General features: G+C 40.8%; 1 protein-coding gene across 1 annotated transcript; it reads right to left on the bottom strand.

Moving 5' to 3' along the window:
• Positions 1-6,020: 6,020 nt before the first annotated feature.
• LOC128491831 (uncharacterized) lies at positions 6,021-13,196 on the bottom strand. Its single transcript, XM_053464170.1, has 6 exons — positions 13,160-13,196; positions 12,706-12,754; positions 11,713-11,896; positions 8,311-8,478; positions 6,630-6,739; positions 6,021-6,347 (listed from the first exon to the last, which is right to left on the bottom strand). The coding sequence occupies exons 1-6, from the start codon at positions 13,177-13,179 to the stop codon at positions 6,027-6,029; spliced, it is 852 nt and encodes a 283-aa protein (XP_053320145.1). The 5' UTR covers positions 13,180-13,196; the 3' UTR covers positions 6,021-6,026.
• Positions 13,197-21,738: the final 8,542 nt, after the last annotated feature.

The raw sequence follows: 21,738 nt of genomic DNA, 5'->3' as shown, positions 1-21,738 counted from the left end.
GAGAATTTGATAAGATGGTGTCTAATGGTCCACCGGAGAAGACCATAAACATCTCCTGTTTAATACTTTCTACAAGCCAAGACATTGTTTCTTGGACATCAATTCCCATACGTTGTGCAGGGTCTGTTCCGCCCTTCAAAAGGAAACTTGCCAGGGATGATCGTATATAATATTATATTCAGTAACTTATATTCAGTAAGTTGAAGCCTTAGAATTGAACATTATAAATAAACCTAAAAAAAAAAAGTTGTTTTAAAATATTTTCATTACTTTCAGTGCTTTTTTTATCACCTATTTCTCTTTGCCAATTTACCACAATGCATCTTGTTTTAGAAGTCTTGGGTAAATAAGAGGGTAAGGGGATTTAGGTTGTGTTGATCATATTTTAGAAAACCGGAAGCGGTAGAGATCTGAGCAACGAGGACATTCCAACGCCAGAGGCCCTCAAATACACGCCCAAGCACATGTCATCCTAAAAATACCTGCCATGTGCTCCTTTTCAAGAGGGACAGTCTCTCCTTCAGGCCCAAATTCCTCTACTGGTGTCCCTCTTCCTAGGTGGTCAGAATGTTTGCTGGTTATGGGTGCATCACAAGGTTCCTCAGCCCTACAAGTCACAGTCATATATTCATAAACAGACTTCAGCAAGTATTTCTATATCAAACGGGGCAAGGGAAATATATTTTTATACTCGTTCTTCAGGTGTCGCGGAAACAGCCATGAGACATGTAACGTGATAACTTCTGGAGCCGTGCTTTGACAATTTGCGAGGTATGCTGCTAATGTCCTCTTGTGGTAACCTGCTTCCTTTATTAGCTTCGGGTTTCCACTTACATTTTGCGTGACGCTCTGTCGGTTTGTGAAATTTGCCAGCGGTTCCAGTAAGAAATTTTGCAAAGTGTTGTTGAAAACATCCATAAAGTTATGCCTGTGTTTCTACTTCAGGTAGGTCACACATTTAAGATTTATGCCTGGATCAGAGCAGTTTTATTTGGTCTGTTGAAAGTTCCATGGAGAGGAAGGTAAGATTTTAAAGGTCCCACGCAACCTTGCCAAATTCACGCAGAAATGATTAAATAATTAAACTAATTTACCTTTAGGAGAAGCTACAGCTCACTGACCTCCCCATGGTTCATGGCTTAACCACTAGCTGGAAAGCACTATCATTGGAATCAAATGGAGCGCTGTATGAGCGGGGGTCCCATTAGACCACCGGGCTCTTCCTCACTTCTTTGTTCCCATTGTACAGTTCTAATGCCATGGTGCTACATAAATCAGTAAATGTCTCTATTGATTTGCATAGGTCCATCATATAATGTAGCGCTGTAGAATAGGTGAAGAGGACATAATACATAGGCATCGCAAAAGATTAGGTAGGGAGGCTGGAATTAGGAATTCACCCACAAAATTGGTTGGTGTGGTCACGTGGCATGATGCGCCACGTGTGAGCAGGGCACAGAGACAGGTTTCAGGTATCTGCGCGTGAACGAGAGCCTGTGTATAGGTACACCGGAGGCTAGCAGGGGGGCTACATGGCTTTACTTGCTTTCCATTCAAAAGGTGTCAGCCCTCCCTTGCAAAATATATTGCCCCAATATGTCTCCTAGCAGTTCCGCATTTTTTGTTCTCGTATTGCAAAACTGCAGTGAGTCTGTTTTTTTTAAAATCTTTTTGTTTTTCTGTGGTTAATGCCCGTAGCGTGTCTTCCCACAGTTTCTTTTGTTTTGCTAAGACCATTCTACCTTGTATATTTTGCATAAGTTAAGAGCTCGTATTTACTCTTTGGGGTGTGGTTTGGTAATTTAATATTTTTGTTCCCATTGGTAGAACAGTATTCTTTACTACTGTGCAATCTTATGTTTTGTCATGTAGACTTTCCTCATGTTTATTCGGGGAGGGTGACAATATGTTTTCTCATTCAGGCCACTATCTGGTCTTATTCTGCATTCCCTGATGTATACATGTCCCTTAAGTGCTGTTACAGATATGTATTAGCGGCCTTTTTGATTTAATTAGTTGGCATGAGTGTGTAATTGTGTGAGTGTGTGTAAAAGTGTGTCATCTTCTCTCTGTAAGGAACTGAGGAAATCTGATGGCTCCCTTCATTTATTTGCGCTGGAAAAAATGTGGATATGGTGGCATGCCCTCGCCTGAAACTCCCACATTTTAAGACCGCTCATATGTCTGTGCGTTTCTTTTTTATATTTTTTTATATTTTTTTCTTACTCAACCACCACATGGAACTGAATGTCTACACTAGTGCTGCGTATCCAATATAAACCCTCCCACCATATATTTTCATTATTCATTGTGCCAGCATGATAAGGAGTCAGGGTGTTTGTCTACTATATTGGGCTACCATTACAGAGCGAGAACTAATGGCTAATATGCAACTGTCTGAAAAGAAATAAATATACAATATGGAATTGTGCAAAAGCTACAAATGTCTAGAAAAAGAAAAAAAAACACAATTTCAATGTCTTTTTAGTCTGATACTAGTGATAATGAAATTGGTGTGAGTATGCCTTTAAATGAGTCCCTTTATGTATTTTGAAATAGCAAAGTATATGAAAGACCGGGTCAGCTGAGGATAGACAGGTCTCAATAGTCATAACTATGACATAATAACCACTTGGGAGCATCCATTTCAAATTATGAAGGGGCCCCAAAATCCACACACTTAGGGGCCCAGGAGCTACCAGTACTTGGTACTTAAATAGCACTGAGGTTTGTTTTTTTTTTATCACTAAATGCATTAACCGGATATCAAAACAAGGCAGATTTCACAATTTCTGCAATATACCGGTACATACGTTTCTGTTTGTGCAACATAAAAAAGAAAAAAAACACTTTCTAAAAAAAAGTGACATTCTTCCTGTTCTTAGAATGTAAACGTAATTAGGTAATATCCTCGTACTGCTTGGGCTCTGTCAATAAAATCTACTTCACGTCTCACTGGTTACTTCTGCATTTTGTTGTGAGAACTAAGAGCCTCATCCGGAAGGGAAAAAACAATTTTAATAAATTCACATCTGCCGTTTATCTGATGTGGAGACTCAGACCTTGATCAGTCTTTGGTCTCGTCTTAGATTCTGGATCGCTTTAGGTCTATCCCATGCATGTTTAACCCATTAAGGACCAGCCCAATGTTCTTCAACTCTTACTTCTCTCTTTATCATTTTTTTTTTCAGGACAAGTAGGGCCTATTTTTAAAACCATATGTATGTGTCAAAAACCAGAGTATTGCACTATGCAATGATACCTTTTTTATTGGACCAACATAATATTTAAAAGAATAATAAGAAAAAACTGATCGACATGACAGAGGGTAGAGAAGGGGGGGTTGAGTGGGGTGTCGTAAATAATGGGCATTGGAGGTGAAAAATAAACATAGGAAACCAATAAACACACAACATATCAGAGACAAGTATAACAATTAGACACGCATTGGACAGATTGTAAGCTCTTTGAGCAGGGCCCTCCTCACCTGCTTCGGTAACTCAAATTATTATATATATATATATATATATATATATATATATATATAATTACTACTTGTTATGTCCTGTCCATTCATTGTACAGCGCTACGGAATTTGATGGCGCTATATAAAACCAATAAATAATGATAAATGTTCATATGAAGTTCTGGTTGTGTGTCAGGAAAGCAGAATCCACATTAAGACCCTCCTTTATCTGTTGAATCTCAAATGGTTTCCTTTTCTGAGAGTCTTTAAAATTCCCTTTGAGTACTTTAACTTTCAGGTTTTGGATGGAGTGATTATTCCGGGTGAAATGATGTCCTACCTTTTTGGTAGAGCTTCTGTGTAGGTTCATTCTGAGAGGCAGCTTAAGGCCCGTTTCCCCAATGTAGCACCCTTTGTCACATGCTGAGCATTGTATCATGTACACCACGTTTTCTATTGATATTTTTTTTTAAATGCACTTTTTTTTTTTTTTTTTACAGTTTCTAAGCTAGTATAAATTATAGTTGTTAACTTGCCCTGATTTGGAAATCAGCCTAAATGCTTATATAATTGTTTTAATTTTTAATTTTGTTTTCTTAATGCTTTATTTTTGTTTACTCTACCTAATCCTAACCCCTTCTAACTAATTCCCCACTAACTAAACCCCACCACAGAAACTACAAAATATACATTAAAAAGTACGTTTAAGCAAGTAAGCCCTAAAAACAAGTGTATTTCTTTTTAAGTAAAATCTGTGTCTTGGGACCCAGGGAGTCGATGTTTCTTACTGTCCTCTCTCTAGTTCACAATAACAGTGGGAAGGGGAGAGGCAAAGAACAGGGACAGTCAGTGCTTACAAACATTGCCTTTGTCATCTTTTGTATTACTGTAAACCTTATTGTCTTCCATTTCACGAGTAATTTATTTTTGTATAATATGACGTTTAAGTACTTTTTGATGCTTTTCATATTTAGTTAATGAGATGATTAATTCTCGAGAGGGCCACCATATAGACCAACTAGGTGGCTGCCTAGGGCACTGAGCTGATGAGAGGTACCACCATGAGGTCTTTCCTTAGCTTCGCAAACATGCAGGATCTGAGACACGGTTCACCTAGGGCACCAAGAGCCCTAACTCAGACCCCCATAGCTGTACCATGGTGCAGAAAACATTTTGTGAAGACCTAAACAGAACCTCCAATCAAGTTTCATTGTTTGGACTCCAGGTTATCCAACTCCTGACTCTTGAAGGACCGAAGGCAGGGGAAAGACAGACGGAGAAGGGCATTCCAGAGGATAGGGGCAGCCCTTGAGAAATCTTACAAGCGTTCATGAGAGCTAGAAGTCAGAGGAGAGGACAGCAGGAGATCATTGGATGAGTGGAGAGACCAGTTAGGAGTGTATATAGAGATGAGCGATGAGATGTAAGTAGATTTGCCCCCCCAGTCTCTGAACCAGTGTTGGTTTTGTTTTTCTGTGGACACACCATCAGCCCGGTGGAGGAATGTGATGGACTGGGGAGCCCACACCAGCCTGGGTGACCTGTGCAGAGGTTTTATGATGCGTGTCCACCGGAGACCACACCTGGCACCTGCAGCTCTTTTCATATACAATGGCTGCTGGGGAAAGTTCTTTAATAACGATGTGTCCAATTTCTTTTTCAAAAAACTTGCATCATATTTCTTAACTCTTTAAGGACTGGGCTGTTTTCTTCTTTGTGCCCTTTGTGACTGAAGCTGTTTTTAACATTTTTGCGGTGCACGTGTTTAGCTGTAATTTTCGTCTGAACGGTTTTCCTCTTTAATGGAAGCATCGCACAAAAAGTTTCTCCTACATTCTCCCCACTGAGGCCAGTTACTAATTGCATATGTAGTAGACGTTGTAAAGGTTTAATTGGAACAAAAGTCTCATTTTGTAATTTCAATCATTAAACAACGGAAGCTCCAATTTGCATTCAGTAAAATGATTTGGCGAATATGCAAACTTACTCTAATAATGCATTAAAAAAGAAAAATACATTAGAAGCTCGAGATCTTAATCTAAAACTAGAGGGTCAAAGGCTTTATGTGTACTTGAGATGACGATAGATAAGTGGAACAGCCTCCGGGAGTGGTAGAGGCTAATACAGTGAGCTAATTGAGCTACCCGGAGCCTACCCTTCGCGGGATGCGGCCGGGTCTGCCCGCTGTGGACGGTCCCGCTGACGTCGGAATGCGTTCTCGCCGACGTCGCGAGGAACACCTCCATTTATAGGGAATGGGAGCGGAGTGGGGCATGTCAGGACTCTGCTCCCGCGATTCGGAGGATGGTGTCGACCTGGAGAAGCGGTGCTTCTCCCAGAGTCTCCTGACAAAACATGGAGAGTTCCAGGTTTGCTGATGGCTGCCCTGAATCATAGACAAGACCAAAGACAGATTGAAGTTTAAGTCATTTTATCAACAAAAATGTTCAGAATAGACAGGCCAAAAGGTTCGTTTGTGCAGTTAATTCTATGTTTTTTATTATTTTTTTTATTTTAACAGGAAAGATGTCTAACTTTTTTAATGAAGAAAATAAACAATTTAATTCTGTTTGGGAAAACATTTCTGAGATTCTTCCCAAAAATACATTTCTCTCTTAAGTGGTTGTAAAGATATTCTCTTTTGACCAACATCGAGCAGCGACCCATACAATTCTCCGGAGAACACAAACTCGGTCTGTAGGGTGTTTGTGTCGGCCGATTCCACTATAACAGGGCTGTTATTTTGCGCCAAGGTGCAGACAAGTGACTGCGGGGCTGTAGCAGGTGCGATCTCATTGTAGACGTTGTTCGTGTCAATTTGGAAAAACAGGAATTGTGCATTGCTGGAATTTATATTGTTTAAGTTTTCATCATTTGCGCTCTAAATAAGAAATAAAAATATGTTAGACCCCCATGCAGACTGCCAGACGTTATATCAGTTTGTATACGCGAGGCACTCTGAGCATGAAAGCTTAAATCTGTACCTGGTAGCTTTCTGGGTTTGACCCATAGTCTCCGGGTAAATTGCCGCTTCCACTCCTCTCTTCAAGTGGGAAGAGTAATGTTTATGCCCACTCCATGCCCACTTTCCCTCCTACCCAAGAATGCATTGGGCTAGCCTTGCCTTTAATGTTTGCCATAAACATAACATTTGGGCACTCACCTGTAGTGTTAAGTTGCCTGACTGACATGAAAGGTACCGACTTTCAAGTTTCAAAGTAATGGGCTTCTTTCCGTTTACAATTGGCGCATAGTAAGAGATTTTAAATGAAGCTGTGAAAATTGGCAGAGAATACAAGGTTACAAAAAACAAACAAACCTGTAACAGCGGCCTTCCCGAACCTAAAAATACATTAAGTCTTTCATTCAATAGTGATCTGAAAAATTGTGTGCGACTGCCCAAGGTTTTTGAGTGCCGGGGCCCCGGACACTGTTTCCCCTTGGCAGACCTATCAAATTATTATGGCAGAAATGACAGAATCTGATTTTTTTTTTCTGACAAGCTCTGACCCATCTTTGCAAATGTATACAGTCATGGCCAAAAGTTTTGTGAGTGACACAAATACTAATTTTCACAAAGTCTGCTGCCTCCGTTTAGATGATGGCAATTTGCATATACTCCAGAATGTTATGAAGAGCGATCAGATCAAATGCCAAGTCCCTCTTTGTCGTGAAAATGAACTTAATCCCCCAAAAAACATTTTTTTTTTCCCAACTCCATTTCAGCTCTGTCCCAAAAGGACCAGCATACATCATATCAGTGATTCTCTCGTCAACACAGGTGAGAGTGTTGACGTTTGCAAGTCTGGAGATCACTCTGCGCTCAAGAAGTCCAGCAAGTGCCAGGACCGTCTCCTAGAGTTGATTCAGCTGTGGGATCGGTTCGCCACCAGTGCAGAGCTTGCTCAGGAATGGCAGCAGGCAGGTGTGAGTGCATGCGCTCGCATAGTGAGGCAAAGAGTCTTGGAAGATGGCCTGGTGTCAACAAGAACTGCAAAGAAGCTACTTCTCTCCAGGAAAAACATCAGGGACAGACTGATATTCTGCAAATGGTACAGGGATTGGAGTGCTGAGGACTGGGGTTAAAGTCATTTTCTCTGATGAATCCCCTTTCCGATTTGTTTGGGCATCCGGAAAAAAACTTCTCTAGAGAAGACAAGGTGAGCGCTACCAATACTTATGTCATTCTCAAAACTTTTGGCCATGACTCTGCTATATATGTAGTTGTAGATAGATACGCAAAGCCGATGTAGTTGACAGTACACAATGCATTGCTGAGCAGGCACACATAAATTGGGATTAAATGCCGTAATTATATGATTAAAAAACTGTTGCATCTGTTTTTGCAGACTGCTATCATTCTGAATGAAGGTCATGAAAATGTTATTTCCCATAAACTTATTTACCCATTATTCTTTTATTTAAATGTACAACTAAATATATTTCTATGTAGTGTTTTATTTATTTATATGTGCGTTCTTTGATAGTTGTGGCACCTGTTACATCACATGTTAGCAGGTAATTGTTTTTGTGTTCTGTTTTCTTTCTTTTCTGAACTATTACAATGAAAATATCAGCAAACTAAAGTGGTGGTTTCCAGCTCACACGGATGAGAGTATGTAAATCGGCAGCTTAGTGAGCTGTCGTTTTTCATGGGACTTCCCTGTTTGTTAGGCATGTGAGGGGGATTGGGTTATGACATCTTGACCCTGTGTCCTATGTGCTCCTAGAATTAGGTTCTACTTCTGGACTATACGGCCCAAAGCCACAGCTTGCATCGCCCATGGGTTTTTAAGATGTATACATTTCCTGACCCTGTAATACAAGAAGAAGCGAGAGCTCACCTTTTTTGTCAATTTCTGGACCTGGCAAATACTTTGCTATAAGATATCCATTTTCGCACACAAGCCATTTCTGATTACTATCCCGAATTGATGTTGGGAGTTCTTTGCCCACCTTACTATAGCCATCATTCTCAAGTGCTACAATACCGAAAGTTACGAGTTTAATATCTGAAATGAAAATGCAAACAAGTAAGTTTAGGTCCCAGTTGGGTTTGCCATCTGATCTTAGCTTTTAACATTTTTAAAAACCTTGCGCCCAAATTTGTCACGTTACATAAAATATCCAATATAATAAATATCCCCTTCGTGACAAAGGGCCGTACTTTTTGTACCCTTCGTGACAATGGCCGTTTTAACATTTCTGCGCTGCTCGTGTTTAGCTGTAATTTTCTTCTTTCCCGTTTACTGAACCCACACACATTATATATTGTTTTTTTCAGGACAAGAAGGGCTTACTTTAGATGACATTGTTTTGATTGTATCATATTATTTACTATTAAAAAAAGTATAAAATATGGTGAAACATTTAGAAAAAAATGACTGTTTCTAACTTTTAGTTGAAAAATCTTTTACTCATCTATAAAAGGTAATGAAAAAAACTGCTAAGTAGATTCTACTATTTGTCCTGAGTTTAGAAATACGCAATGTTTTTATGTTTTTTTGCTTTTTTCTACACATTATGGGGCAATAAGTACAGGTAGCGTTTTGCTATTTCAAAGCCATTTTTTCCAAATCTGGTAATTCTTCCCCCCTTGTGCCATTTCGGGTATCTTTGAAGCCGGCCAATGCAATTTACCCCATCAAGTCATATATTTTTGAAAACTAGACAGCCCAGGGTATTCCAAATGCTAGTATTTTAACCCTTTCCAAGCACTATTTCTACCATCAGCCTTTGTCAAACTTTATGGTAGTAATGTGTTTGCATTTGTTTTTTCACACACATTTTACTTCAGGTATGAATAAACAGGTTCTGGTATATGTCACTATCATAAAACACCCCAATATGTGTTTACCAACATCTCCTGAGTACAGCGATACCTCACATGAATGATTTTGCCTGGCTGTTTGGGGGCAAAAGGGCCACATTTGGGGCATGCGCATTTTCAATGTTTAACTTTGGCGTTTGGCGATCAACTGCCCATGCCCTATTTGGTACATCTTTGAGCCGGGCCATTTCAGTGTGCCCAATAAACCCATATATTTTTGAAAACTAGACACCCCAAGGTATTTCAAATGCTAGTATTTTAACTCTTTCCATGCACCATATCTACCACCAGTATTTGTCAAACTTTGTGGTAGTCATTTTTTTGCATTTGTTTTGTCACACACATTTTACTTCAGGTATGAATAAACAGGTTCTGGTATATGTCACTATCACAAAACACCCCAATATGTGTTCAGCAACATCTCCTGAGTACAGCGATACCTCACATGAATGATTTTGCCTGGCTGTTTGGGGGCAAAAGGGCCACATTTGCGCATTTTTCAATGTTGAACTTTGGCATTTGGGGATCCACTGCCCATGCCCTATTTGGTACATCTTTGAGCCGGGCCATTTCAGTGTGCCCAACAAAACCATATATTTTTGAAAACTAGACACACCAGGGTATTTTAAATGCTGGTATTTTAACTCTTTGCATGCACACATTTTACCACCAGAATTTTTTCAAAGTTTGCAGTAGTATTCTTTTGTGTGTATTTTTCCCCCACACACCTATGTTATGTATGAATTTACAGCTCCTGGTATATGCCGCTGTCACACGACACCCCAATATGTGTTCAGCAACATCTCCTGAGTACAGTGATATGCATGGGTTTGTCATTTTTGGGGGGAACTAAAAGGCCACATTTGGTATGTGTGCATTTTTCTAATTGGAAATTAGATGTGTGGCCATCCTTCCCCCCGTGTTAATTGGGACCTTGTTGAACCTGGCCCATTCAATTTACCCCATCAAATCATACATTTTTTAAAAGTAGACACCCCATGGGCATTTAATATGCCAGTATTTTAACTCTCTCCATGCGAGAATTGTTTTAAGCTAATATGCTAATATGCTAATTTTAGGACTTGCTCACAAAAATATATTTTTTATATATATATTTTATTTTTTTTGCCTTTTTTAAAAAAAAAATAAATTTTTTTTTTCAACTTGAAGGTTCCCCTGATAGTGACATCAGTGGGAAATTATTTTTACATTTTACTGTTTTGTTTACTATTTTTTTCTAATTATTATTAATTTTATTTTATTTTTAAATTTATTTTTACTAATCACACTGTGATTAGAAAGCGGGGCTCCATTGACTTGCATGGTTGAATGCAGTACCTGTATTCAACCTGCAAGTGGAGCCAGAGTTCTCTAGAGGGTCTGAGACCGTCTAGCGAACTTTTTCACCTTTATTGTTTTTTTTCCCGGGCCGCCGCCATCTTGCAGATGGCGAAGATCACCGGCAGCTGCGGCTGTGACCGCTCTCCGGAGCGGTCACAGACCATCCAAAGGTAAGTGTTTGGTGTCGTTGGATGCCTCCTGATCGAGGCATTCCAGCGACACCATTTAAGTTTAGGAGGTGATCGTTGATCGCCTCCTAAACGCTTTTAACACGGGCGTCCGCCGCCATACAATGTATGGCGGTTGTTGACGCCCCTGGTGCCGATCGTGGCGTTGCTGAATGCCTCGAGGTCGAGGCATTACAGCAACGCCGTTTGGGTGCAGAAAGCGAACGTAGATCGCTTTCTGCACCCGTTTAAAGACCTGCCGGTTCTGGCACGTCATTTGTCATAATCGACTTTTTTTTCGTGCCGTGCCAGAACCGGCAATTGTCATTAAGGGGATATGATGCTACTCTTCATGTCAGTGTTTTGCAACATATTCGTTTACCTTACCGCAAATGTTTTTGCCGTGGGTCTAGGGTCCAAAAGGATTTTTTTGTTTTTGTTTTTTTAACATAAGCCCAAACCCAGTGCAAGCCCTAGAGGTGTGTCCTAGTGGTGCATTGCGCAAGTCCACGCAGAGGAATCGCATGACTCTACCGTTCTAAGGCAGCTCAAGCGGCTGTTTTTTCATTGTAGAAAAGCTCTGTTTGCCGAACCGTACGTAACGGTTTGCCGAACCGTACTTGTTCTACAGAGCTTTTCTCTGTACAAAATCTAGGGGATTGGGCGTTGTTGTTCTTTGATGGTTTCACAGCTCATTGGCTTGCTCAGGGGAGATCAGAGGATGTCTCAATCGCCCCATGATCCCCACTGTCCTGATACGCTGGACAGAGCACAAAAAACAAGACCCTTAGGAGGTATAATATGGAGTTTTGTAAGTAGTTGAGGCTTACTCTAATTTCAAAACATTGGGCTTCCAATTCCATTTCAGTCCAGAGACATTCCCTGCTCCGTACAAATACCTGCCTTACCATTTGAGTTAAATTTCCGTATCATATCCAAGAACTGCCTGCGCCGCGGTGGAGGAGGATCCTGAGCAAGTCCAATGTCTTCCCGTAGAGATATATAAGGAGGAGTAGGGTAAGTGATATCTATAGGTGCGTTCCAGTAGGACATTATGTACCAGTACTTCATTTGAAATTCATCCTGTGGATTCTGAGCTCAACATAAAAAAATAAAAAATATTCGTGCATTATAGTCTCTACGGGGTTGTTTCTAAACTCAGTCAGTCATAAAGCTGTTACTTATAGAAGGTAGGAAGGTGAAGGAAGGGTAGGGCTGGATGCACATGGGATGATCCCCAAATGACCCTGAAAAGCACAGGGAGGGTGTGGATTCCCGGCATGGAGACCAGGAAGCGCGGCAATCGGGTGTGATTTCCACAGCCTCGGGGTCGATTCCAATGAGTACCTAAGGATGTTTCTACTGCTGCACAGAACATCAACTTGTTTTCCAAATGCAGAAAACGAGGCGTGGTTCTCCTTTGTTTTGTGTTTGGGGATTACTTTTAAAATGCATTGGACACCAAAGACCCCTTCCCTATTCTGTGCCATTTTAATGCTAAAAAATAAATGCACAATAACTGGTTAAATGTACAGTGTCCTAGTTAAGAAACTGTACATTTCTGCTGCACGCCTTGCATCCTACTGAGGCCACAAAATACAAAAATCAAGGAGCATTTACTTGCAACCACTACTGCAGATATAGATTTAACTCCAAAATATTTTTTTTCCTCAACAGCGTCATTTGTACCCTCTACAGTGATTTTTCTACAATAAAAGATTGTTTTCTACCACAATGCTATGGGTGCGCCGGCTTTCGTTTTTTTTCTCTCTATCCTGAGGCCACCTTTAAAGTATCCTGGGGATCACCAGTGGTCTACAGACCACAGTTTGAGTGCATTAAAATACATTTTCTATAGATGATTCTCCTTAACAATAATTAATAGGTGAAAATTAATTTACCACAGGCCGTACAGAAGAGTATCTTCGTTGCGGAGAGACTTGGGTTCCACTGAAATAATACAAGCAGAGGCTCAGTTAGGAGACACAGTAGCTTTGTGTGTTTGTTATATGAAGGTGCTGGAAGTAGGACTTCTAAAACACACCGGCTGAACACTTTCACCGCAACAAAAACTATAATCCTCTACATGATATAATAGGGGTTATGAACAAACAGTGTCCTCTTGAAAAGAGTAAATGCATATAGGGGTATGTTACACAAAATGAGCAACAAAAAACTTTAAGGGGGCCTTACAGCTGGTGTGCCCCTTTAACGCGACAAACCCCCAAGTGGCTGCTAGAAATACTTAACTGCTCAATGGGCTAATATTCACCTGCTTTGTTCAATAAAATTATCGATATGGACTAGTTTTCTAATATCATATTATTTTATACCACAAAAGCACGCACAACATACCAGAATCCATATTTCCACATTCTGCGACAGTTGGACTTCCTGTGAATTTAGAAGAGAATAAATATGGGTCCGTATTCCTAAGTACCGCAGCGTAACATTTACGTGCATGTTTTTACATACTTCTCACCTTTTGTACAATTTTGTGTTGATGTGAATTTACAGAAAGTCACTTTTGATGTCTCTAATATATTTAACATGGTTAATATTTTAATTTTGTGTATAAACAAGAATCCCTGGCAAAGTCGCAGGCTAAGATCGCTGCTTAGTCATTTTATAATGGTACCTTGGAATTCTGAGCGGTCACGAATTTCTGTGTCTAACATCATACTTCTCTCCACCTCCAATATGTTCTACTTTTTCGTTTAGGTACTCTATCTTCGAGGTGGGCAGCACGGACCATATGGGGGCTGAGCCAGAGCCCCAGACTCAGCTTGTCATGTTAAGCTTGACTCGTAACAAAAGTGTGCAGACACTCATGAGGACCAGAATACTACGAGGAGTAGAATGGGTTTTATTAGATTATGAAAGGTCAACCCCCGATGAGCTTCGGTTAACTGATTGAACTATGCATTAGGCAGGGTCAGGTCTAGCATTCTTACAGACAAGTTAGCCAACACATAGAAACGTAGTTTTCCGGTAAATCCTATGGATATATATTATATTGGTATTATGTTGGGTGCTGGCGCAGAGTAGTGTCCCCAGCACCAGCCTCCGCAACAGCCACCCCATCTCCTAAACATTAGTGATGATGTCATACACCTGTGATGCATTTAGAAGGATGATGGCCCTGGGTAGAGCATAGTATATTAAATGGGCCAGTTTACTGTTTAAACAATAAACCCTCTAGCTCACCCCTAATATTTCAGATGTCCAAAGTGAGATATCTTTGTTGGGGAAAGGAAGGTTTGTTAGAAGTGGGGCCGGGCAGGATCATGCACCTGTCTTACCACTTTGCAATGTCTTGAAACAAACTACTCTAACATCATATGGCAGCTGTCTACTTTAATATGTTACAAGGTGGTCGTGAGGGAGTCGAAGTTGAGGTCTACATTCCAAAAGCAACCACCACTAATATGCTCTGTGTTCTTCCCCTGTCACTACAAATCGTGCGATCGTGAACTTTATATGCTTTACTCTCTGTCTCTATAAGGTGACTGAGACGGACAGGGTAAGGCATGAAAATTATATAAGTTAATAGCAATTAAATGGGATCCAGTAACGCTTGGTCTCTCTCGACCTCTTCTGCGTACTTTTGTTATGAAGAACACTTGTGTAGTCTCCACGTCCATGGGGTGTCCAAGTCACAGACTCGGTAAGACTTCATGACTCACACATGAGGCTCTGCTTGACTCCGGTTTTAAGCTCACTGGTGCCTGTCAGTACTTGTAAAGGAGACAATGAAAGGACGCACCTGCACTATACTGTCCTCTCTTATATATCCGGCTTTTGCTGGAAATCGGGGTAAATTCCTAGAACGGCAGGAACAACTATAGCCTGAAGCTGTAGAGACTGCACCTGGAAGGCAGACTCTGAGAGGCTTGAGAGGGGAAAGTAGAATTGATTTGTTAGAGATGTGACACATACAAGTGACAGCTAACACCTTCATACGTCTAAAAACCTATCCTGTCATGCAGAATGTGAAGGCGTTGGAAAAAAACATAATAAATAATAATAATAAATACATTGAATAAGCTTCATTTTCTATAATGAGATCTTACCTGTACAAAGGAAACCTTGTGCATGTACGTCTTTCCAAAAAATAACAAAATCTGGGGTGTGTGATCTGAATATTAAAGTGTGGATTCCCAGATGATGTAGCAACGGGAGGAATTGAGAAACGCTCGACTTTCTGGGAGACACCCATAGGTTTCACCTCCCTTCTCCCCGTAACTTACCTGCAAAGCCTCCATTCACCACGGTAAATCAGTATGTGTTTCTGGGGGAGTATAGGACAAATGTTAAACCCCTACAATGATGTGCAATAACTCTTTGTATACACGTATCCCTCTGCCATGCAAAGCTTTTATGGCCTCAGTCTCCCACTGTTAAAAGATTATTCCTTCCCTGACACGGAAAAGGCTGCACAAGAAGGTACGACCCATTTTAATTTAAATTAATAAAGATTAATGCAAATTATTAGTAGGCTGAATACATGCTTTGCGATGCCTCATTAGCACTGATATAATGTTCTGCAGTTTGTATTTTGTAGTCAAACTGCATTTCGTTGCACGACACCTCTGGTAAGCAATTGAAAGCCTTCTCTGGACACCATTAGTGAGGCACCTGTGTACCAGGTTTGGTCAGAACCTGCCTTTTATACTTTTTAGGCAATGCCCCCCTTTCTGTATTTATTGTAAGTGTGTGTGTATATATATATTTACAACAGAATCTCCAATATTTATGCCGTAGAGTGGTATTTGCTGGGTATGAGCTGAATTCTTGCTTTACTTTGTAAGTTTGTCCAAATTCTCAATTATTTTCTTGCCCAAGAAGTCTGCTGGGGATCAACCTCTGCACAGAAAGCTAAACCGCGTCATATCCAATTGTTTTCGGATATGAAACAAACATTTGTACTACCGTGTACACCTGCGGGTAGCCCATCCACATATAAGCTGACCCTCGAAATTGAAATCATGAAAAATGTGTTACTTGTGCAAACTGACAATGTAAATATAAGCAGGCATTCACACTAACGCACACCCAGACATACTAACACACACCAAGACACACTAACACACATTATTATTATTATTATAGCGTTTACGCAGCGCTTCATACAATACATATGACACGACTAAGACAAACTGATACATTAGGTAAAGAGATGCCTATTATTAAATTTATCACGTAATCTGTGAACGTACACTGTTTTAATTTTATTGAACACGTTTATTAACGGTATCTTTTTGTCACCGCTTCCTGGATCTAAGTAAGTGTCATTCTGGATGCAGACGAGGGCTCATTTCACAATGACGGTTTCGTTTGTCCGGATAGACTGGAATGGGCTCATGCTTGTTTTTATACGCTGACACGCCTTCGCAAATGGGGAAAACTCCTACACTCTTCCATGCTATAAGGTGTCACTATATTGATATGGGTCTGCCAGCTGGAAGGCACAACCTGTGCAGCGAGCACAATTAACAGCATTTGTTTCCGTCTTCACTTTGCAATATATCTAGAAATACGTGTTGAAACGAGAAAATGCTTGCAATTTTATTCACGCTGACGTCTCACATATTCTCTTAAAATACAGAGTAGATCATATCAAAGCTAACCCTTATAAACATAGACGTTGACGTTGGGCTGGTTGAGCACGGAACACAAGGTGGAATTTGGAGTGTGTGGGTGTTTTATCTAAAAACTTTATGAATGAAAGTAATGTGATGTAAACCCTTTTTATGTTTTTTGGTAGATTTTGTTATGTTGAATAAAAACATACATAATTATATAGTATTTGTATCTATATATTTATCTATATTACCTTCACACACACTCTTTTGTATAGCAAAGTGCAGTACTGTATTTGCTCGATTATAAGACGACCCCCCAAAATCTGAATATTAATTTCTGAAAAAAAGAAAAAGCCTGAATATAAGACGACCCTATAGGAAAAAAGTTTTACCAGTAAATGTTAATTCATGTAAACTCTGTGAACTATTGTTTGTTAATAAAAGCTATGATTGAGAAAAATATTTTGTTTTTATTTCCTTTTTTTCAACCTGCCCCCCCAGTTATGCACATCTGCCCCTAGGCTTGCCACTCTGCCCCAGAAATGCCTTATACCCTCTAAATGCTACTGTGCCCCATGATATGCCTTTTAACCCTCTAAATGCCACTGTGCCCCATGATATGCCTTTTAACCCTCTATATGCCACTGTGCCCCATGATATGCCTTTTGACCCCCTATGTGCCACTCTGCCTCCAGAATTGCCTTATACCCCTATATGCCACTCAGGCATTTGGGGGGTTAAAAGGCATATTATGGGGCAGAGTGGCATATAGGGAGGTATAAGGCATTTCAGGAGGCAGAGTGGCCTATAGAGGGTTAAAAGGCATTTCTGGAGGCAGAGTGGCATTAAGGGGGTTAAAAGGCAATTTCACAGAGCACTCTGCCTCCAGAAATGCCTTATGCCCCCCATTTAACACTCCCTCCCCCTCCCTCCTCCAAACTTACCGGTGCTTCTGAGTCCCCCGTGCTTAGTCCAGGCAGCGTGTAGAGCTCTACGCGATTCGCGTAGACAACTTCCGCTTGAATCGCGTAGAGCTCTAAACGCTGCCCGGACTAAGCACCGTGGACTCAGAAGCACTGATAAGTTGGGGGGGCATAACACAGGAGGATCCAGGTCCCCTGCATCTGAGTCCCCCGTGCTTAGTCCGGGCAGCGTGTAGAGCTCTAGGCCATTCAAGCGGGCTCACTGTAAGGGGCTTGCATTTTCTAAGTGACTTGCTTTCTGTAAGTGACCAGTTTGTGCACCACAGCAGCGGCAGAGAAGTGGTATTATAAGTATACCAACAGTGGGTTTGTATCTCAACCAGCAACAAGAGGGTTGAAGGGTTTGTGGTAAAAAAACAAAAAAAAAAACAAAAAAAACTGTGTTTTGCATTAACTGTTTGGTTTTTTTTTCTCTCCCATTTTCTATAGTGTAATTAGTTAAGGGTGGGGTTTATAATCAATTAACTGTGTTGCTCTGTATATAAGGAAGTGGTTAAACTCACAGAGCTTGCTCACTGTAAGGGGCTTGCATTTTCTAAGTGACTTGCTTTCTGTAAGTGACCAGTTTGTGCACCACAGCAGTTAGTGCAACACAAGAGTGCAAGAGCAAGGAGGGTAAGTGACATAAAGCAACTGTTTAAATTCTGTACTCGCGTCCCTTTATAAAGAATGAGCAAGCTTGGAGATTTCACTCAGTGCACATCATGCCATATGTATGCATGCTTGGAACAGCAGTTCCTGGGTCCGTATCGCTGTGGTAAGTGTGATCAATTGGTCTCTCTGGAAGCTGAGGTTGGTGCTCTGAAGAGGCACATTGAAACACTGAGAGAGATTGACAACCTTGAGAGGAGTCTGTTGCTCACTGAGCAAAGTTTAGATGGGGCCCCTAGCAATGAGGGAGGAGATCAGTCAGAAGGGAGTCAGGCACATAGCTGGGTGACAGTAAGACGTGGTTGCAGTGGGGAAGGGAAGAGGAAGAGGCAAGCCAGCCCAGAGTCTCTCCCTCCCAACAAATTTGCCCTTTTAAGTGAGCATGTTGGGGAGGCAGACTCAGAGGTAGGCTTTGCGGAAAAAGCTGTTCTCCCTAACAGCCGGGAGAGCAGCTCATCCAATGTGCAGGGGATCCGAAAGGAAGGAAAGCCCAGGCAGGTTGTGGTGGTAGGGGATTCAATAATCAGGAAAACAGACAGGGTAATCTGTAGCTCTGATCGCAGCAACCGAATGGTTTGCTGTCTCCCGGGTGCCCGGGTTCGGCATGTTGCGGACAGAGTGGATAGATTATTGGGAGGGGCTGGTGAGGATCCAGCTGTCTTGGTGCACATTGGCACCAATGACATAGTAAGAGGAAGATGGAGTGTCCTAAAAGATAATTTTAGGGACTTGGGTAGTAAGATTAAGAAAAGGACCTCCAAGGTAGTATTCTCAGAGATACTACCTGTGCCATTCGCTACACCAGAAAGGCAGCGGGAGATTAGGCAGCTAAATGCATGGCTGAAGTCTTGGTGTAAGAAGGAGGGCTTTGGGTTCTTAGAGCACTGGGCTGATTTTGCTTTGGGGTACGATCTCTATAGTCGTGATGGATTGCACCTAAATGCAAGAGGGTCCAATGTGCTTGGGGAGAGAATGGTTAGACGGTTGGAGGAGATTTTAAACTAGGAATGGGGGGGGGGAGGGAATAAATACCGGGTTAGACAGTATAGAAAGGGAAGGCGATTTACTTAGTAACCAGGTGGGTGGATCTGGGGGCTTGGTCTATAAAGATAATAGGGAGAAGCATATGTTTTGCCCCCCAAAGCAAGGACAGAAAGTGATTTCAGCATCGGTGTTAAATGACAAGCTGAAGGTCATGTCTACAAATGCTCGCAGTTTAGGGAATAAGATCCATGAACTTGTAACAGTTGTGGCAACTGAGAATGTTGATATAGTGGCTGTTACTGAGACATGGTATAATGAGAAAAATGACTGGGACATATCAATACCGGGGTACTCTTTATATAGAAAAGATAGAAAGGGCAGGAAAGGGGGAGGGGTGGCCCTATATGTGAAAAATAACATAAAATCTAACTTAATACAAGTTGGTGAAGAGAACTTAGAGTCGGTTTGGGTTACAGTACAATTTGGCAAAAGTAAAGTAACTCGCATAGGTGTGATTTATAGACCCCCAGGACAAGTAGAAGAACTCGATAATCTACTAGTGGAGGAAATAGCTAAAATGACAGTGAAGGGGGATGTTATAATCATGGGTGACTTTAATCTCCCTGATGTGAACTGGAAAACGAAAGTAGCTGGTTGTACCAGGAGTGCGGATATTCTAAACTCCTTATTGGGATTATCTTTAAAACAGGTGGTTGAGGAACCAACTCGTAAGGAGGCCACATTGGATTTAGTGTTCACAAATGGAGATTTGTTAACAGATATTTCTGTAGGTGAAAGTTTGGGATCTAGTGATCATCAGTCTGTGTGGTTTAATATACAAACAGTGACTGAGTCACACCACACAAAAACAAAAGTTTTAGATTTTAGAAAAGCTGACTTTTCTAAAATGAGAAAATGTATAGAGGAGTCATTATCAGACTGGGACAATTTAAATGGTGTTCAGGAGAAATGGGATTTTGTAAAAGCTGTTTTATCGAAGATAACAGAAAATTGTATTAGGTTGGTCAGTAAGAGTAAAAAATTAAGGAAACCGCTGTGGTACTCTGCAGAAGTGGCCAAAATCGTGAAAGACAAGAAGTTAGCCTTTAGTAGATACAAAAATACCCAAAGTGAGGAAGATAGACAGATCTATAAAATTAGGCAGAAAGAGGCAAAGAAAGTTATAAAAACTGCCAAATCACAGGCAGAAGAGCGAATTGCCCTATCAGTAAAAAATGGAGATAAAACATTTTTTAGATATATAAATGAGAAAAGGAAAGTTAAACAAGGATTAGTTAGACTAAAAACAAAAGGCATATATGTAGAAGAGGATAAAGGTTTAGCTGACTGCCTCAATGAATATTTCTGTTCAGTTTTTACAGATGAGAATGAAGGAATGGGACCTCAGTTGGGAAAAAAGACTGAATCATTTGAAATATGTGAGTTTATCGAGGCGGAGGTTTTACTTCAGTTGTCTAAGGTAAAGACAAATAAGTCGATGGGGCCTGATGGGATACACCCCAAGTTATTAAAAGAGCTTGGGGGTGTACTAGCAAAACCGTTAACTGATATATTTAACGAATCATTGGTAACGGGAGTTGTCCCTGGGGATTGGAAAGTAGCGAATGTTGTGCCTATACACAAAAAAGGCAGTAGGGAGGAGTCGGGCAACTACAGGCCAGTTAGTCTTACATCTGTAGTGGGAAAATTAATGGAAACCATGTTAAAGGAAAGGATTGTTGAACATCTGAAGTCACATGGCTTTCAAGATCAAAAACAACATGGGTTTTCCTCAGGAAGATCTTGCCAAACAAATCTTATTGATTTTTTTGATTGGGTGACTAAAGTAATTGATCAAGGTGGTGCAGTAGACATTGCGTATCTGGATTTCAGTAAGGCCTTTGACACTGTCCCACATAGAAGACTTATAAATAAACTGCAACCTCTGGGTTTAGATCCCAATGTTGTTGAATGGATTAAGGAGTGGCTGAGTGACAGAAAACAGAGGGTTGTAGTCAATGGCGTATATTCAGAACAAGGTCTTGTTACCAGTGGGATACCTCAGGGATCTGTACTTGGACCCATTCTCTTTAATATTTTCATTAGTGATATTGCAGATGGTGTTGATGGAAAGGTATGTTTATTTGCCGACGACACAAAAATTTGCAACAGGGTTGATGTTCCTGGAGGAAGAAGCCAAATGGCAAACGATCTAGGTAAGCTGGAAAAATGGTCAGAGCTGTGGCAATTGGCATTTAACGTGGATAAATGCAAAGTAATGCACCTGTGGCATAAAAACCCAAGGGCAGAGTATAGACTATTTGGTACTGTCCTAACCTCAACGTGTGAGGAAAGGGATTTAGGGGTAATTATTTCTGAGGATTTAAAGGTAGGTAGACAATGCAGTAGAGCAGCAGGTAATGCTAGCAGAATGCTTGGTTGTATAGGGAGAGGTATTAGCAGTAGGAAGAGGGAAGTGCTCATGCCGCTGTACAGATCACTGGTGAGACCTCACTTGGAGTATTGTGTACAGTACTGGAGACCGTATCTCCAGAAGGATATAGATATGTTGGAGAAAGTGCAGAGAAGGGCTACTAAAATGGTTTATGGATTACAAAATAAACCTTACCAGGACAGGTTAAAGGATCTTAACCTATATAGCCTGGAAAAAAGACGGGACAGGGGGGATATGATAGAAACATTTAAATACTTAAAGGGAATCAACAAAGTA

Source organism: Spea bombifrons, chromosome 4, assembly GCF_027358695.1.
Source record: "Spea bombifrons isolate aSpeBom1 chromosome 4, aSpeBom1.2.pri, whole genome shotgun sequence".
Classification (NCBI taxonomy): Eukaryota; Metazoa; Chordata; class Amphibia; order Anura; family Pelobatidae; genus Spea; species Spea bombifrons.
Note: the sequence above shows the minus strand (reverse complement) of the source record. Positions and strands in the feature narration are given on the sequence as shown.

What these genes read in the sequence shown, in the direction of transcription:
- LOC128491831 (XM_053464170.1), bottom strand. Translation starts at nt 13,179, where the DNA reads ATGTGGAAATATGGATTCTG. An exon ending in TCCAGAAATTGACAAAAAAG is followed by an intron (nt 6,740 to 8,310) that starts GTGAGCTCTCGC and finishes CAATTTTCACAG; the next exon opens with CTTCATTTAAAATCTCTTAC. An exon ending in CAGGCAACTTAACACTACAG is followed by an intron (nt 6,348 to 6,629) that starts GTGAGTGCCCAA and finishes TTTCTTATTTAG; the next exon opens with AGCGCAAATGATGAAAACTT.